Source organism: Meriones unguiculatus, chromosome 19, assembly GCF_030254825.1.
Source record: "Meriones unguiculatus strain TT.TT164.6M chromosome 19, Bangor_MerUng_6.1, whole genome shotgun sequence".
Taxonomy (NCBI): domain Eukaryota; kingdom Metazoa; phylum Chordata; class Mammalia; order Rodentia; family Muridae; genus Meriones; species Meriones unguiculatus.
Genome location: NC_083366.1, coordinates 12,407,791 through 12,426,512, shown reverse-complemented (window position 1 = coordinate 12,426,512; position 18,722 = coordinate 12,407,791). Strand labels below are relative to the sequence as shown.

Genomic DNA, 18,722 nt, shown 5'->3' with positions numbered 1-18,722 from the left:
CCGTCCCTTCCTCTATCAATATTTAACATTTGCTTCCATGGAAAATAATCCACTGGCAGCATTTAAATTATTTTCAAAGCCCAGAATGTATGACAGACAAACAAATAAAGCAAAACTAGGAAAGCTGAAGTCATTATTTTGTTTTTTAGACAAGATCTTTATTTTACCCAGGTTTGTTGGGGCATTTGGGAACGTGAGCTCTTGATAGTTCTAGGGCATTGCAATGGATCACTTTTCTCAAGGTGGGCATTGCAGGAAAGTTCCATCTCCTCTCCACATCTCTCATGATACAAGTTACTTCCTTTGTGGCATTTATGCCAGTGATAACTTTTCATTAGTTGGTAACTGTTTATTAGCATTGTCTTTCAACTTATTTTAAGAGTCAAGAAGACAGAATCACATTTTCTTTTTTAAATTGCTGTTATAACAGTGCCTAGCATAGTGTCTATTCTCCATAGGAGATCAGACCCTTTTCTAAGGGGTCACTGAACTTACCTTCACTGCTGGACTTAAACTGCAGCCTAAATCCTGAGGCAGTGACAGAGTCATCGGTGACAAACCTGACTGAAGCAACATTGCTAGAAGTTTCGACACTGCTAGGAATGGAGTCTCCACAGTATCTGCCCAAAACATTTTCTGTAAGAGTCAAATAATTAGTTAAGTGTATGCTCTGGTAATTTATTTCTATTAATCTTCATTTAAGTTGTTTTACATGGACAGAGAAAATCAAATCTTATTCTTTGTTCATGAAGAAAATGGCAACCACTGTTAAAGAAAGCATGCAGCCAATATATTCAAATATATGCAGACGTATAAGAAGTGGAACCAATCAGGGTGAATCTCAGCCTAATGAGGAAGGCTTGCTCACATGGTTAGAAAAAGGAGATATGCTGTCCCTCCCTCTCCTCATGTTCAGGAGGCTCCTTCAATAACCACATGCGCACTGAGGGGTCTCCATAGGAGGAGGGTGCCGTCCCAGTACAAGGCTCTTTCGTGAGCTTTCCAGGATGATGATAGAATGGCTATTTGGATTCTGAACAGCCTTTATTATCTGTTAGAATCACAGAAGAAAGCTGCTGATTTTGCCCAGAACCCATGAATTTACATTTCTCTGAAGACATTGGGTACACTTTTGCCTTTGTCAGAGGCAAAAATGCTTTAGAGGTTGAAAAAATTCAGAAGGAAACACCCACAAAGAAAGTAGTATTTTACTGACCAGAGGTTTTGTTTTCCAAGATCTCTACATAGTCTTTTGTACAACCAGGGGAACTCTGCAGGTGAAAATCTTCAAAATGGATGGTGAGATAGTGTCCTGGGAGGCCCTGGATATGCCACTGACAAAACAAATTGTTTCCATAAGGAAGGGTTGGGTACCCAGTGCTCTGGATGACTCCACTCTTTCCTGAGACTGTTCCTCCACATGGAGCTACAAAACACACACACATAAATGATATCCTGTTATGAATTGCTTTTTTATTAAGCCATTATAATATAAAACTTTTAGGAGCCAAGTAAATATTAACAGAAACTGAAAAATCTGAAAATGTCTACTTAAAGTTTTCCTAATTATTTGAAATGTACTGTGGATGGAGAGAAAGATACCACAAGCCTACCTAGTAAATGGATGATGACTGTGGAATGTCCTATTCTGCAATGTCACATTCATGCTTTTGGGATAGCACCCAAGAGCTATTACTTGTATGTAAAATTCATCCAGGAAGCAATGATAGAATGATAAGGCCTAGTACCCTCTGCTGATGATTCCAAATACTGTCCACACTCTTCTAGAAGGAGCACGGTTGGTTGGCTAGTGAGTGCTGACGTCCACCACCCAAGTTAACTATTAAATACACACTGCATTGCAGTAAGCAGTCTAATAGGACTTGAAAATTACTATTCAGCTGTTGTTTATCAGTTGGATAGTAGTTAGATGAACCTATATACAACTTAACTTAGGATATAAGGTAAGTCGTATAGGTTAAGTACTGTTAAAACTAGACTTTCTGAGCTTTTGCTGATTTATATATCTGTTTTGAGAGTATTCAGACCCACTAAAAGCTAAATTATATACAATATGTGCTATTATATACTTGGACTGAATTTTCAATATGTGTGTCATTTTTTAAAAAAGTAAAGAAATCAAACAAACTCCAGGGGAATACTGTACGTTTCATTGAGTAACTGGCTTGGCATCGCACATTCAAAAGGAGAAGGCCTGATCATTCTATGGATGCCACAAGGTGTGCCAAGGCATTGTCCAAGTGCAGCTGTTGGATCACTAAAGAATTTTATTATGTGCAAGTATACTATACTTATTCCATGGTAAGAGAAAGAAACAAAGTTTCAAACTGAAAATATTTTATATACAAATTAGGAAAATATAGGACACTAACGTTTTAATAAAAATTGCATTTTAGCATAATATGAAATAACTTAAAATTGGTAATGACATTGTGAATTTATGTGCGGTAGTCTTCTTCCTACTATTAAAGTTAGGCAGATGAAAGGCATGGTAGAGGCAAGCCTGTAGTGTTCTCCTGTACCACTTTTTTCTACTTGAAAATAAAACATTACCTATGGAGTACTTGGCCTTGAATCCTAGGTAGCTGGAACCACCGCTAGTCTGGAACTTCAAGTACATAAGTTCTCTTGAGGACACCCTGCTATGAGGCAAAGAATGCCCACACAATTTGGAAAGCACCGGTGCATTTGAGTGAGCTCCGTCACGCAATTCCAGGTAACTTGAAGAACAGCTAGCAGAAAGAAATTATCAAACTTACAAAGCCAGTTTATTTGACTTATTTTGTTAGTGAAGATTTTTTTCTTCAAGGACATTACTAAATCATCATTCCAGTATTATAGGACAACACGGACGGAGTCTCTTTAAGCTTCAGGGTGTTTTCAAATGTCGTACATTTGTCTAATGACAGTACAAGTTTACACAAGTGACTGAAGAAGACAGATTTTACACTGGAAAATAGTACCTTCTATGTTCTGTATTTATATTATAAATATAAAAGTCATTTCAGATGAACTGTATTTGGCTAAAGTGAAATTTGTCAGATATGATAATTGAATATATTTCATATGAGAAAGATCAACCTATCGTAGAATTCCCATGGCTATGGCTATTGAGGGGCACAGCTGCACTCTCTGTGTCCATAAAGGAAAATAAGTCTTCACTAATGTTTCCTAAAAGGTCAAGCCAGACAGACCGTGCCTGTTTTCTGGAAAAACAAATCATATTTGGAGTAAAAAAAAATCAATGAGTAGAAGCTCTCTTGTGACATGTATTCATGCAAATATAGGGTATTTTAGATAAATGACAAAGAGACCATAGGTCTGTGGGTCAGCTTTGAATTTTGCTTTGTTTTCACAAACTATGTAGTTTTCCTTGTTTTTAGCATGATCATACATGCTGTCTGAGTTATGACCCTTCAAGAATCCCGACACAACCACGACAGGAAATTGTAGAGTGCTTGCTTCAGTCCTGTTTGTGGCACTGGTGGACTCTAGCGCCATGCCACACAAACTCTTATTTGTTAAGCAGACATTTATCATCTGTGACATTGAATCTGAAGCTGGAAGAGAATACTCATATTACTGAAATTGTATTTTTCCTGTGGGAGGAAGAACAAATGACATAAATCTCAAGCAGTTACCCTCCGTGCCTCTTGGAGGATGTGTTGAGGGTCAGGACAGACAGTGTCAGTACACATAATCTACTCAGCTGTTGGCAGTATTGGCCAGGCAGGGCTTTAACTTAGCTCCAGGCATTAACTTAGCTCTTTGTTCCTATATTTTTCTGGGCAGTAGGTACTGCCGAGCAGAGAAGAAGTAAATTTTCTTCAGACACTACAGCTAAATAATATTAACTTTGGCTTGGAGGAACATTGAATTCGAAGTGACCTACCTGGGTGTTTCTTCAATATTGAATTGATCTTCAAATTGGAGCTGTATGCTTTTCCCCGGAGGTGCCTCTAAAATCCAAATGCATTCAGCGTGCTGAGGATAATTAGCGGGGTAGTTGGGGGAGGTCACATATCCATCAGAGTCAGCACCATGGATGTAGATCCTGCCCCCACAGGCTGTCAAGAAAGAGTTAAATCAGTCTGTAGTCTGGCGAATGAGGACATAGTCAGCTACCACAATTGCTGTTCACCACCAGTTTGTCTGTGTCTTTCCTCTGAGCTTCCTTTCATCAGAATTATCTTCATGTTCTTTTTAAGCAAGTAAATTGAATTTCCTATAAAATGAGTTACACATATGTTCCATTTTATTCTATCAAAGCATTTTATTTACTCTGCACTTTTTGCTAGGTAAGGTGTTATATTTTAAAATTGTGTGTGAGGGGGTGATATTTGCTTATTTGTTTGCTTTTAACTTTATTTTATTTTTACCTTATGTGTGTGGGTGTTTTGCCTGAATGTTTGTCTGCATATCACATGCATATCTGGTGACATTTGAGGCGAGAAGAGAGCATTAGATCCTCTGAAAGAGAGTTACAGACAGTTGTGAGTTGCCAAATGGTTGCTGGGAATTGAATCTGGGTCCTCTAGAAAAGCAGCCAGTGCAGCTGGTATTCTTAAACCCTGACTCATCTTTCTGGCCCACTTGTTTGTTTTCTGAGACAGTCTTGGGTGAGCCCTCTCTGTCTATGCTACTGACTTGAATTGTTGAGACTCTTACATCCTTCTCTCATGAGCTGGGATTATAGGCACTTACCACCATGCCCACATTCAAATTATTTATTCTGATTGAAAATTTTATTTTTCACTAAAGCTAACAAAATGATGATTATATACATAGTGTGTCCAGCCTCACATGAATATGTTAGCTGAAGTTCTACAAAGCTGAATGACTGATTAGAACTTCAAGATTGTAGAGTTGTATTATTACAATTGAGCCACATCATCTTGGCTATCTTTGGAGTCCTTAATAGTCATTTAATGTCCACCTGTGTTTGATCTAACATCCATTTTCATGACTATTAGATAAATCCTGTTGACATATATTAATAGATCCCTAACTTCACCAACCCACAGGCTAAGAATATCATTAGCACCTAAGGTCACTAGCAATTCCATTGCTTTGTTATAAACCTCTTGCCTGTTTACATCACCAATGTATTTGAAAGAGCCTCTGCTGTTGTTCAGGAAGTTGTCTCCTGTGCCAATGAGCTTAAGGCTCTTCCCCACTTTTTCTTCTAACAGGTTTAGTGTGTCTGGTTTTATGTTGAGGCCTTTGATCAACTTGGACTTTAGTTTTGTGCAGGGTGATAAGTATGCATATATTTGCATTTTCTACAAGTAGATGTCCAGTTAGACCAGCACCATTTGTTGAAGATGCTATCTTTTTTCCATTGTATGGTTTTGGCATCTTTGTTAAAGATCAGGTGTCCATATGTGTGTGGGTTTATTTCTGGGTCTTCTATTCGATTCTATTGATCCACCAGCCGGTTTCTATGTTCAATCTTCATTTAGAAAGACAAACAGGATAGACATCAGAAGAAAGTAAAAAACAAGGAACAAGACAGAAGCCTACCACAGAGGGTCTCTGAATGACTCAACCCAGTAGTGTGTATCAAAGCAGATGCTGAGGCTCATAGCCAAACTTTGGCCAGAGTGCAGGGAATCTTATGAAAGAAGGGGGAATTAGTAAGGCCTGGAAAGGACAGGAGCTCCACAAGGAGAGCAACATAACCAAGAAATCTAGGCTCAGGGGTCTTTTCTGAGATTGATACACCAATCAAGGACCATGCATGGAGATGACCTAGAAGCCCTGTTCAGATGTAGGCCATGGCAGCTCAGTCTCCAAGTGGGGAACAGGGACTGTCTCTGACATCAACTCATTGGCTAGCTCTTTGATCACCTCCCCCTGATGGGGGAGCAGCCTTGCCAGGCCACAGAGGAAGACAATGCAGCCAGTCCTGATGAGACCTGATAAGCTAGGGTCAGATGGACTGGGAGGAGGATCTCCCCTACCAGTGGACTTGGAGAGGAGCATGGGACCTCCCCTATCAGTGGATTTGGAGAGGAAAGGTGGGATTGGGAGGGAATGAGGGGAGGGCTATAGCTGGGATACAAAGTGAATAAACTGCAATTAATATAAAAATTATATCTACAGCTTTTTTTTGTTCTGTTACTATAAAAGCTTCATGACATTGCTACAATGTTTTTTAGGATAAAGCTTCAAAGAGTCCAGGGCCAAGGTGTGCCACTACGAGAGGACTCCACACAATGAATCTAGGGCAAGAGGTTTATTGGGGATGTGGTACAGCAAAAAGACTATATCAGAATTGGGACCTGAGAGAGAGAGAGATAGAGACATACAGAGAGACAGAGACTGGGAAACAACGAAAATGAACAGAAAGGAAACAAGATAAAGGCAAAGAGGAGGGCACTGTGATGTCCAGAGGGATTACTTATAGTGTACACGTGTTGCTACACAACTTTAAGTGTGTCGTACCTGGTAAGCTGCCCACTGCTGAGTTGCTGAAAGACAGGCCAGCAGAATCCTAAATTTACCACATAATATTCGAGGAACATTATATTTGAGGATAACCTAATTCTGTTTTCTCAGGTCATGGAAATTCACATTTGGAGTCCATAATAAATTTTCTTTATTCCCTTTTGATGACAGCCATGTTTCTACATCAGTAAATACATTCTCATCACTTAGATGAGTGAAGAAGTATGCAAGCAGTCATAATTTCCCACTGAAAGCTCAGTGCAGACCTGTGACCTCAATACTTTTTCTTAAAACTAAGGGCTGGGGAGATGAATCAGGAGGTAAAAATCATTTGCTATGCAAACCTTATGAAGTTCAGATTCTTAGAACCTTTGTAAAAGCAAGAAGTGGTAGCAAGGATTAGCATGTGTTTGTAACCCCAGAGCTCCCAGAATGCAACAGGAAGCAGAGGCATGAGAATCCCCAGACGCGTGGCCAGGGAAAGTACACAGTGCAGAGGCAAACACAAGAGATCCTGCCTCAAAACCAAGGAGAACATTGAGGACTGATACTCTAGATGAATTTGTGGGTTGACTACTTTGGGGGTCAAACAACCCTTTCACAGAAGCTGCCTAAGACCATCAGGAAACACAGATAGTTGCATTATGATTCATAACAGCAGCAAAATTACAGTTATGAAATAGCAACAAAAATAATCTTATGTGGTCATAACATTGTGGGGCTCACAACAACATGAGAAACTGTATTAAAGTTACAGCATTGGGAAGGTGGAGAACCACTGCTCTAGAGCATCCTCTGACCCCGCACATGTGTACCTCATGCACCTCACAGACAGTGCTTGCTTTGGAGACAACAGTCTTTTCATGCAGCCCTGGCTAGCCTGGAATTCACTACATGACCAGACTGACCTTAACCAGGTAGTCATTCAGGAGAATAATTCCCGCCTCTGCCTTCTGAGAACTACAATTACAAAATTACAAGTTCCTTGCTCCTTTCTTTTAAATTATCTACTACTATTCAAAACATGAACTTTATGGTTGTGTTCAATTGTAGATGTTTGTAGAAACTGAAATCATTGAAGATATTTATTCTCCAGATGCAACTCTTTTGAGCAATCTGCTAGTTGCTTCTTATAACTCAACATTCATCCAAAGGGAACAGATGGGGAGAGTTCATGATCCAGAGATACAGGACTGTCATGGGAAGAGGTGACAGTTATGAATGAATTTATTCTGAATAGTGACAAATGAGGGATTAAAAGTTGACAGGATTCTCAGATGATACATGGTATGTTTCAGTGAGAACTCCATGTAGTCCTGGGAATCCCTCATTCTCCTACAAGTTCTATACCCAGAGATGTCTTTTTTATAATTATTTGAAACCTATTACAGCTAACGTGAAGACCTACACCTTCCTTCTTTCCGTCCATACCCCTCAGCTGCTCAGACATCAAACCCTAGTTCACTTGTGGCAGCATTCCTCCTCAGGCCATCCTGTGCCTCCTGCCAGAGGGCTTCCCCACAGTGCCAGAGAGCCCCAGGAATCTTTCTGCGAGGTCTTCCATATTTTCATTCTAAAGAACCCCTTGGTTGCCTCATAGCATTTGGTTTAAACCATAGTCCATAGATCATTCCCATACTTTATCATCCCAGCTCGATCTCTCTGCTCACCTCTGTGTCTACTAGACACCTTTAAGGGACATAATTCAGGCATTTCAGGATGAGCATGTGTCAGTCTAGCACTCTGTTCTCACCTAGCTGTTACTCATGCTCCTTCATCCTGTCTCTCCACTTCCACCTCCAAGTGACCTGGAAATGCACTCAATTCCTTACTTATAACATCTTTGAACATGGCCTCTTTTCTGCCTCCTTACTGACACTGCCTTAGTGCACTAGGAGGCAACTGAATCCATTGCTCATCTTGGGCCTTGATCAAGACATTAAATGGTTTGGGGCCAGGGTGATTAATACAGATTTTTGTTTCCTTTTCTTTTCCCCAATGAAGAAATAACGCTGACATTCTGAATTCTCTCACATTTCAGATAATGTATAATAAAACCCATGGTTTCAGTTAGGCATGGTGGCACATGCTCATAATTCTAGCATTTGGGATGTCAAGGCAAGAAGATCAGGGATTCAAGGCCACCTTCAGCTTACAGAGTGAATTCTAGGCTACCTTGGGCTGTAAGAGACCCTATTTCAAACAACGTAAGCAGTAGAAATAGCAACAACAACAACAAAATCCCATGGTTTTACTATGATCAACATACTTTTTGAAGAGTATTCGAGAATCTGGAATTAAGATCACATAATCATTCCTGACATTGAATTTGGAGGACACGTGGAGACTTGGTTTTGCTATTTATACTCCACTGACATTTAGTTAAAAGGTACTAAAAAGTAAATGGCAAAAAAATCAAAACCATTACAGTAAAATTAAATACAATTATAATTAAACATAATTAAGAGTAATTACATAAAGATTGCTGCTGCAATATAGTAATACATGAGTAATAACCAAGAAAGTAACAAAAGAATCATAGGTTAGTGTTCACTGTAATGGAAGAACGCAAGTGACGATGAAGGAGGGAGAGCTTGGTCCTACCATGCTACCGTAACTAGGCTTGAGATAGACATCTCATCATGGAAAGAGCTAAAGAATTTCAAGGCCCTTTAAGATCAGCTCATTTTTTACACACGGAGAATTCACTTTCACCAGTAACTGGAAAAAAACCATACGAACAATAACCTGGAAAATTCAAAACCTCATTTTACTTACCTGTAAAGCATCATGCTGAGTAGTTAGTGTGCAAAGCATGCTCTAAGTCCTAGATCAATCATAGACAGCTGTTCTTAACACTATGGATGGCTTTTACCTCAGAAAACTTTGAATTTTTTCCCCCTAGAATCCATCTCAACAAAAACCAAGCAATTGCAGGAAAAATACAGAATTCTAAGGGAAATACTTACCTACACTTTTTGCCTCATATCTGATCTTAAATCCTTGTCCACCATTACTATTATCAGAAATGAACTGGACAAACATTTCATTGTCTGAGGTGAACAGAGTTGATGGAGTATAAACTCCACAGAAGCGACCATTTCCTCCAGGAGGTCCCAAGGGTGGAGAACGGTTATCCGGCCCATTTCTTACCTGGAAAGATATTAAAGGTGCACAACAACCTTTATATTGCAAAAGAGGATAAGAAGCCTTTCAGTTTGCATACTAAAATGGTTAGATTTAAGTCTGCAGAGAGCATGGCTACAAAGCGTAACGAGCATGACCTACCACCAGGTAATCCCCTTGGCTGCATGAAGCATCTCTATTTTGAATCTGGAAAGGCTGCTCAAAATGGGCGGCAATGGTCAGACCACTCTGGACCCGAATGTGCCAGGAACAGTTGAGATTAGGAATGTAGGTATCTGGGTACTTGGGGGATGTGATAGTCCCTCTGTCTGCATGCAAATAGCCACCACAGCCTTCGCAAGAAGAAAGAAAAGTAGGTTATTTAGATAATATTGACAATGAGGTTTTTATATTTTTTGCCCCCCACCCTCCCCATTGAGGATTTTCTAAATGTGAGCAACAGATGAGAAATTTGAAATTAATTGGGATCAAGAAATGATTTGAGGCACAATCATTAAAAGGGCACACACTGTTGGACACTCAGTGTTGGGGTTAAGATCTGAGCCACAGAGTAAAGATCACTTACTTTCACAAAAGCTCACTTTACAGAGGCAGAAGACATGGTAAAAAACAATTGTCTACTATGTGAAAAAGCAGTAAGTCCAATCAAGAAAAATGAAGGGGTAAGGGAGAGACATACTCTGCTGTTGGGGAATTTAGAGACGTAACAACTGAGCAGAGACTTGAAAAGAAAACGGAGTCAAACTGGATGAGCTTGGAGAAGAAAAACATAGCAAACCAGAAAACAGTATAAAGACTTGATATGGTAAGAGGAGCCTCATGGGATTCAGAATGAGGTAGCACAAGCAATTCAGTAAGTAGCTTGATGAGGCTAAATGGAAGCACAGAGGACTTATTCTGCGTGGGAATGGAAAGGCTTTATGGATCATCTGTGTATCTATTATCTATCTATCTATCTGTCATTTATTTGTCTGTTTATCTATCTAATGAGATGGGATATATCTATATTAGACATTGGGAGTTGAGAAAAGAGGCTGAAGAAGGAGGCCTTAAGTTGTGATTGTCAGGTACTAGGCAGCCTGCTATCAAGTAAATGCAGAAACTTCATATAAGTTAAATTGCAGAGGCAGACATTAGTTTTAGTTCCAGTTCTAAAGTCTGCTCTCTTCACCCCTGCACAGCCTGCTTCCACTGAGTATAAGGTAGATCACTTTCCTTTGACTGCTCCATTCTTTATAAAAGCTACATGTAAACAGGAAAGGAAATACTGGATTACTTTTAGGATGTGGTTAAGAATCCACCTTAAAATTAAGTTTTGCACACATGACTGTTTTTTCAGTATCCCATAGACAATTTCTTTAATATCAACCTAGCTTATTTTCAAAATTATCACTACACTTCACATGCTGTCAGGTTTTGAAAAATATCAATGATATAACACATTGGAGCATCTCACTACACACATTCTCTAGCTAATCAAATTTCTATTTCAACTGCAATTGTCTCTTTCTGTCACACTAGAGTGGATTAATTTAACAAAGGCTTTCATGACGGTTCTGTTGTATATTTATTGGTTACTCCTTAAATTAGAGACAGCAAGTATGTATAGTTCCTTTGATGGGAACTATGGGTATTATCTTCCAGTTCAAACCCTTAGCTAGGATGAAAGTTATTTTAAAGATCTTCTTCTTGTGTCTACCATAAGCACACCCCTTACAAAAATGAGAGGTGCCATTCAGATACCTGAGTGCAAGAGACACTCTTGTGCAACTAGAAAACTCTGGTTTGTGTGAGAACTTAGTACCTACCATCATGACATCACAGATACCTGTGTCTTTATAATTTGTATAATAGTATGAGAAAATGAGGTGGGTGAATACAGAGAAAGTAAAAAGAAGAGGAGACAAGAGGGGGATGGAGAGGCGAGGAGGAGAGAGGATGGGGTGGAAAAGAGAGCAGATAGAAGGGGACGAGGAGGGGAGGGAAGGAGAGAGGATAGAAGGCAGAAGAGCGGGAAGGGAAGAAGAGGGGAAAAGAGAGTCTTTTAAAATAAAAGAAGACAGAAAAAAATTGAGAGGCAGGTCAATAGGAGAGGGGAAGAAAGGGGAGAAGGAGGAAGTGGAAAGGGGAGTGGGAGGAACGAGGAGGGGATTAAATGGCAAACGTTTGGCCACATTACTCTTGTGAAAGGAGGCATTGAAGCCTGCTCGAGGGACGTTGGCATCTGAGATGAAGCGGATGTGCATGTACTCTCCAGTTGACCGGATCGGCCCAGGAATATCTTTGCCACACAGGACAGCCAGCGGCTGGTTGAAGTTATTGTCTCCTGTGGTCAAGGAGGGAAATGTCAGTACAGAAAACATAATCTTAAGAATTCACTCCACCATCATTTGCAGCCCATCTAAAACTACTCACAAATTTTCCTCAGAACACCTAAGTTCCTAGGAATAGCTGATAGTGTTCTCGGTAAGAGGGACGGCCAGCTTTGCATCATTCCGGCTCCAGCTTGCCATGCTCTGCCTGCCCTCTTCTTAACCCTTTCAATAAAAATCTTTGGGGCAACTCTCCCTGTCTTCCTAAAGATGGCTGCCAGTTCTTCCTGGCACTAAAACTCAGAAAGAGAGGACGTCAGGCTGGAAAGGGATCAAGGACCATGTTTATGTGAGTGGCAGTTAAAGGCTCTGATCTCAGCTACTATGATGGCGGAAGGTCAAATATCTGAGGGAGACAGAAAGGCTGGCTCAACCTCAGAGCTGGGCTCATGTTCAGAAACCATTCACCAGAGGGTCTGAAAGCTTTATCCAATCATTTCCTCAGCCCGGAAATGATTTTTTTGATAATTTTTAAATTTTTGCTTTGGTTTGTGGTAAAAGGACCATAGCTATATCAAAGAAGAGAAAAGAGATTTCCAGCAACTGTGGCCCCCAGGAAGAGACACAAAGGGAAGTCAGGCCATAGTGTGGCCCCCTTTCCTTTTGCTTCCTTTGTATTTAAGTTTTCATCAAACCAACTGTCAGCTGTCTCAGCCAGGAGCTGCATGGCATAAAGGGAATTCTAGCAGACTCAGGGACCACAGCTGGGAAAATATTTGCTTTCCTCAAAAGACAGATTTAAAACTTATAAAAAAGAGAGAGAGGGAATTTGAGACCCGAGGAAATGTGCTCTTGTACATTACCAGCAATTATATTATATACATACACATATATTTTAAATACTGACAAGTCAGTTTCTGTTTTCCATGTAATTATTAAAGCACTGGCAGTTATAAACATAGACTTTTTCAGAAACCTTGGAACATAATTCTTTGGAGAGCATCTTCGGCACACGTGTGCTTTCCATTTGCTTTGTGTGTATTCACAGCTTATGTAAGTGTGTGGTATGCAGGCATGCACACATGTGTGGGAGAGACCACCTCCTGAATTCTTCCTAAGACCATCCGCTTTGTCTTTTCAGACCAGGTCTCTTCGCTGTGACTTGGGGCTCACCAGTTTAGGTTCACACTGGCTGCTCAGCGAGCCACCTGTCTGTGCTTCCTCAGCTCTTAAATTACAGTGTATACCACTACACCCAGCTTTTTCCCATGGCTGCTGAGGACTTAAGTCCTTATATTTGCATAGAAAGCACTTTATTGATATAGCTATTTTCCATCCCTGCAAAGTCATGCTTTATATAATTCAACATTCATTTCTTTATTTCTTCACTTGTCATCTTCATTATGCTATTTTGCTATACATTTCAGCTAGTATGTTTTATGGCATATAATTAGAAAAGCTGCAAAGCTTTAGTTCATTTATATCAATACATATGCATGTTTTACTTCTCAGCAAGACTAGGCTTTATCTATTAATTTTTACTTATTTTTCTAAGTACCTCCCTTGGCTGTTAGGTGAAACAACACTTAGCCCTACATTATTCTTTGTTTAATTCGTTTGTTACATAACTCAATAGCAATAAAATAGCGCATTCTTCACTCATCTTTCTAGTCTCCAAACTTAATTCCAGGGATTTTTGATAAGCTTTCAAAGGTTGAACATGCCAGCTTTCGTCCCCAGTACCATCTCTGCAGGGGCAGGAAGTCTGGGAACCATAAATATCAGGTCTAGCTTGTTGATTTCCCAGGCTGGCCCAACTGTCTCAGAGATGTGGAAACAGTCACTAAGATTATAAAAACCTGACACTTATTGAACTGTTACTATGAACCATCTTAAGCACCTTACACATGGTTTCCAATTTTTATTTCATGAAAACACTGTAGGGTAGGTATTATTGTCATGCTTAGAAAAAGAGTCTTAGAAGGGAAGCGTATTTAAGGGCACAGAAGTCAACAATGACTGTAACCCTGGCAGATTAAGTCTAGGTACCACAAACTTAATCTACAAAATGATGGGACTACAAAGAGGAATTACTGATTAATTTGTTTTTGGTTTTGAAACAGGGTCCTGAGTATTCCAGGCTCACCTTGAACTCACAAAGTAGCAGAGAATGTACTGGAACTTTTGACCCACCTACCTCCACTTCTTGAGTGCTGGGATTTCAAGTGTATGTGGTATTGGGAATTGAGCCAAGGGCTACCTGAATGATAGGCAAGTATCCTAACACCCAAGCTACATCCCAGTTCAGAACTACTGACTTCTGATATGATTTTCTTCCTCCCTCTCTGTTCTTCTTTTTCTCCCTCCATTTATTCCTTTCTTCCTTTCTTTCCAAAATACTTTCTCTGTGCTCAGGAAAGTTCTATGAAACCTGTTTGGCAGAAAGTTCGGCACATCAACTTTTCTATGTGTTGTCTGAAGAGAGTGATTCTGTTTTAAACAATAACAAGGAATTCTATCTGGGAGACTGACTTTGACTTCTTTCCCAAGATTGCCACTTCGTGGGATGCTTGAGAATACTCATAGCTGCCCTATGACCAAGTGCCAAGGACCTGTGATGATTCACCAATTTGCACATGACATCAGTGTCACTGTTTTGTGATCAATGAACTTCATATATTTGTTTCAGAGTGCCAGAGCTGCCTACTAATCAGAGGCAAAAATAACTAGTGGGACAAAAAATCCAAATAAAATGATGAGGAAGTAAAACTTAATTTCAAAGGATTTTAACACAATGCAAAATACCCCAAACACTTAACAACTGACAGAGGCACTCAACACAGGCTTATTTGAACAATCAAATAAATAGATAAAGAAGGAAGGAAGCTATAAGCCATCTATTCATGGTCGAGAATAAAAAGGGCGTGTATGCACTTGTTACCCCACTGATCTAAAATGCTTTCGTTGTTTTGGCACAAAGCACAATTTCTGAGCCCTTTCAACTTGTCCTATGAGCAAGAAAATGGATAAAACATGTCAGCAGTGTCTACTTAAGAAAAGTAAAGTTTAAAGGATTCTATATTCTGTATCTTCAAAATTCTCAGACTTTTGTTAGAATTTTACATTTATTGCTTTCTCAGATACTCATAAAAAGCCACTGGGGGAGAAAAGCCCTCAGGAACAGCATTCATCTCTTTCACAAATGATAAAACAAGCCTCTATAATTCATTCAGAACAAAGGGAGTATGCCTTAGAGTCCAGGCTTCCAAGACAAGTTACTGAAGGGACAAAAGACAACTCAGTAGATGGTGATTTTTAAAGACCAAGGAAGGTACTACATTGATTCAGATCCCTCCTGAAGATTTCTAAAAGGTTTCAGCTGGACTGTGAACACTCGGAATTGTGTGTGCCAGCATGCATCCCCTGAATAACACTGTAAAAATAAAATTTATTATCTACAGGAATGTCTTGATGTCAGAAAAGAGGAGGTATTGTGATCATGTGTCAAAAGCCAATTGATCACGGGACAAAAGGTCTATGATGGCATCATGTTGGCAAGATTGATTGCTTCTTAGTGCCCAGGCTCTGCAGATGCTTCTCCACCAAGCGATGCTTCTCACTGGGAGGTTTTGTAGAGATAAGAATCTAAGAAAGCAATTTCTTGAGTGCAGTCAAACATCTTTGCTTATATTGACAATCTCCATTTCCAGCAAGTTTCCAGGTGATGCTGACCATTGCTGTTCTCGGAGTCATTGAGAAACACTGATATAGAGGGTGTGGCTTCTCTAATGTCCTTTTGTACTTAGCCTGTCCAAAGTGCGAAGGGCAATTGTATATTGTATATTGTACAGTCTGTATATTGTACAGTCTCATTATTCATGCCCCTTCATTATTGTATAGCAAAACTACAACATTCTCAAATCTATCTGTTCTAAACATTGATTCAGGGGATGATGAAAAATGGATATACTACCTGTCTTTGATACTGTTTGGTTTTTCACTTGGATCTTAAAACCATGGGTACAAATGTCAATGTCTATTTTTATTGTGTCAAAAAAGTTTTAGCACAGCGTGGAAATATAAACTGTATCTCCTACTTATACCCCTCAAAGGCCCTTTGTTTTCTCTGTGGAATGTCCTATCCCTGACATTGTGTAATAGGTAATATAGTACTCTCCTTACAGTCTCTAAACATTGTAGCTATTTCTTCTATTTGATGGCTTTTTTGGTTACAGTATATTTGAAATTCTATACAAAATGTATGGAGCTAGTACAAAGAATAATGACAACTGAATGTTACCGTGTATCAGAGTTTAAACAGTGATGTCTACAGTGTTTCTTACCATCTCTTATGATGAGCTTGTCATAGGAACAGTTAAGCTGAAATTCAATGTCCATGGAGAGAATGTTGAGTTCCACAGTAGAATCAGGAGCATAAATGATCCATGTACAGTCAGCACTATTACCGTACTGCCCAGGCCAGCCCGGGGAGAAAAAAAAGCCAGGAGCATCTCCTGTCATCATATACCCTCCACAAGCACCTATAGAAGGAAAAGCAGCATCTTTAAGCATCTTGTCCAGGGAGTGCTTCAAAATGGCTGTGCTCTGGGCCTGAGAGATAATACATAGTTAAAAGCACTTCCTTCTCATCCAGAAGTCCTGAGTTACATTCCCAGTACCTATGTCAGGCAGCTCACAACCACTTCAAACACCATCTCCAGGAAACCTAATCTCTCTTCTGGCCTGTATGGGCACTGAGTGTATACACACACACACAGACACACATACTCACACACCACTGGTGCTAGAAAGACGCCAATGCATTACCAAACACACCTGTAGCAATGGCAGGAACAGTTCCATTAGAAACATCTATTGCAAACCACTCCAGAAGGAATCCCTTCCCTGAGATGGTAGAGTCTGAAGAAAAGTGGAATGTCAGTGAGTTCCTACTGGAGCTAAAGGATTCCAGCTGGGTACCACAGTAAGTGCCAAGCAGGCGGGAATGAGTGTCAAACCCATCATAAATCTGCAGATAAGAAAGCACAATAAAACACTGTCACTAGGCACGTACATCTACTTTCTTCACTAAAAGAGAATTCTAAAGGATGGTTTGTATTTTTATGATCTTATCAAAATATAAACACTATCAAGAAAATACTTTATTTCCTTTAAAACAGAAATTCACATTAAATATTTTATAAATAATTTAAGGTGTTCCATATAGCTTTGTTGCAGAATTATCCTAAACAACATGCTTGTGGGCTATAGCTTATTCAGCAGCTTATAGTCAAACCTGTGGGTGGAAAAGTACCATCTATTGTAAAGAGATTCAAACTCTAGGAGAAAAAAAAGAGTTAATAACAAGGGAAGAACCACAGCTGACCGGGCTCTGTACATTCAAAATACTTAGTGAATCTCTCCCATCTGCCTTACATATTTAGAGACATATTTTATGATAGTTTTCAAGCAATTGTAAATAATTTCATTGTAATTATCATAATATTCTCTATTAAGCTTATTTCTTTCAAATTATGTAACAATTACTTCCACACCTATTGGGAACCATGTCATCAGTCATTGGTTTCTACTTTGAGCACTGAGATTCCAAGAAGAGTGATTTGACTGTGGCCTTCAGAAATATGATAGCATTTTCAGGAATTCACGGAGTAGCCAATGTATGAATGGCAAAGGCCACCATGATGTCTCCATTTGTATTTTTTATTTATATATCACCCTTTCAGGTTTTAAAGCTCAAATATTAGAACAAACACATGACTTTCTCTCTTGGCAAGTATGTTGAACTGGAGTCTATACTATGACCCCCTTCCTCTCTCTCTGTCCAACCCAACACTGCGGCTTCCATCTAGAGTAATGGCATCTCTTAATAAAAGCCTACCTTGCCTCAAGAAAAACAGCAAAGAAAGACAAGTAAATAAAAGAGGAAATAGGATAACAAGATAGAAGATTGAATAAACACAAAAGCAGGGCATCTAGGCATGCTTATACTAAGTCAGTAAGGAAATTATGATAATGCTTAAAACTCACTTGATGTGGAATAAAGAATAATGACTATAATAGAAGAATTACTTTTGCAGAGATGAGGCAACAGTTATGATGTGGTAGGACCATTACATATATTCTCTACTTATTTGAATAGGTATGAATTTGGGCTTATTTTTGCCAATAGTGGACATCAAAATGTATAAACATCTCCCTCACAAAAGAAAGTCACCTGTAATTTGTCATAATAGCAGTTTGATGTCAATTCTATGTCCATCTCCAAGATTCTGCCATGGATAATTTGAGAGGAATTCACGTTTACTATCCATTTGTAATTGGAGTGGTAGGGATAATTTCCAGGCCACAAGGGAGATGCAATTTTCCCATGAGTTCCAACAATATTATCATTGCCAAATACTAGGAGGGAAAACAGAATTATAAATCAGACCTATTTAGAATTTTTCTTTAATTAAATGAAACAAGAACAAAAACAAAGGGCAAGACTGTTAGAAAGGGTGAGCTTTTAATTGACTGGGATTTCTTTTCCGACCACTGAAAGAAATACTGCTTCCCTTTTGGGTTTCTAGGCTATTAGCTCCCAGAGAAGGATGGCTCTTGAATGGAATTCTGTCTCCTTAGAAGGCTGCAGGGTGTGAAAACAGGGACAACTCCCCATGTGAAAAGCATTTCCCAGACACCAGGGGACTGTAGGTTTAGGGGGGGCCATATCACATCTTATTCTTAATTTTGCTTTGTTTTATGAAACAGAAGATTTTAAAAAATTCTACA

General features: G+C 39.4%; 1 protein-coding gene across 2 annotated transcripts in view; it reads right to left on the bottom strand.

The window, feature by feature from the left end:
* The window catches only part of Cubn (cubilin), a 209,521-nt gene that overhangs the window by 58,352 nt on the left and 132,447 nt on the right, over positions 1–18,722 (bottom strand). For both annotated transcript variants that reach the window (XM_021648484.1, XM_021648485.1), the window contains exons 38-47: positions 18,166–18,350; positions 16,767–16,959; positions 16,274–16,471; positions 11,798–11,944; positions 9,760–9,950; positions 9,441–9,624; positions 3,914–4,088; positions 2,575–2,753; positions 1,217–1,426; positions 496–636 (exon numbers count right to left, since the gene is read on the bottom strand). In XM_021648484.1, the coding sequence (XP_021504159.1) occupies positions 496–636; positions 1,217–1,426; positions 2,575–2,753; positions 3,914–4,088; positions 9,441–9,624; positions 9,760–9,950; positions 11,798–11,944; positions 16,274–16,471; positions 16,767–16,959; positions 18,166–18,350 (1,803 nt within the window). The remainder of the gene's footprint in view (positions 1–495; positions 637–1,216; positions 1,427–2,574; positions 2,754–3,913; positions 4,089–9,440; positions 9,625–9,759; positions 9,951–11,797; positions 11,945–16,273; positions 16,472–16,766; positions 16,960–18,165; positions 18,351–18,722) is intronic.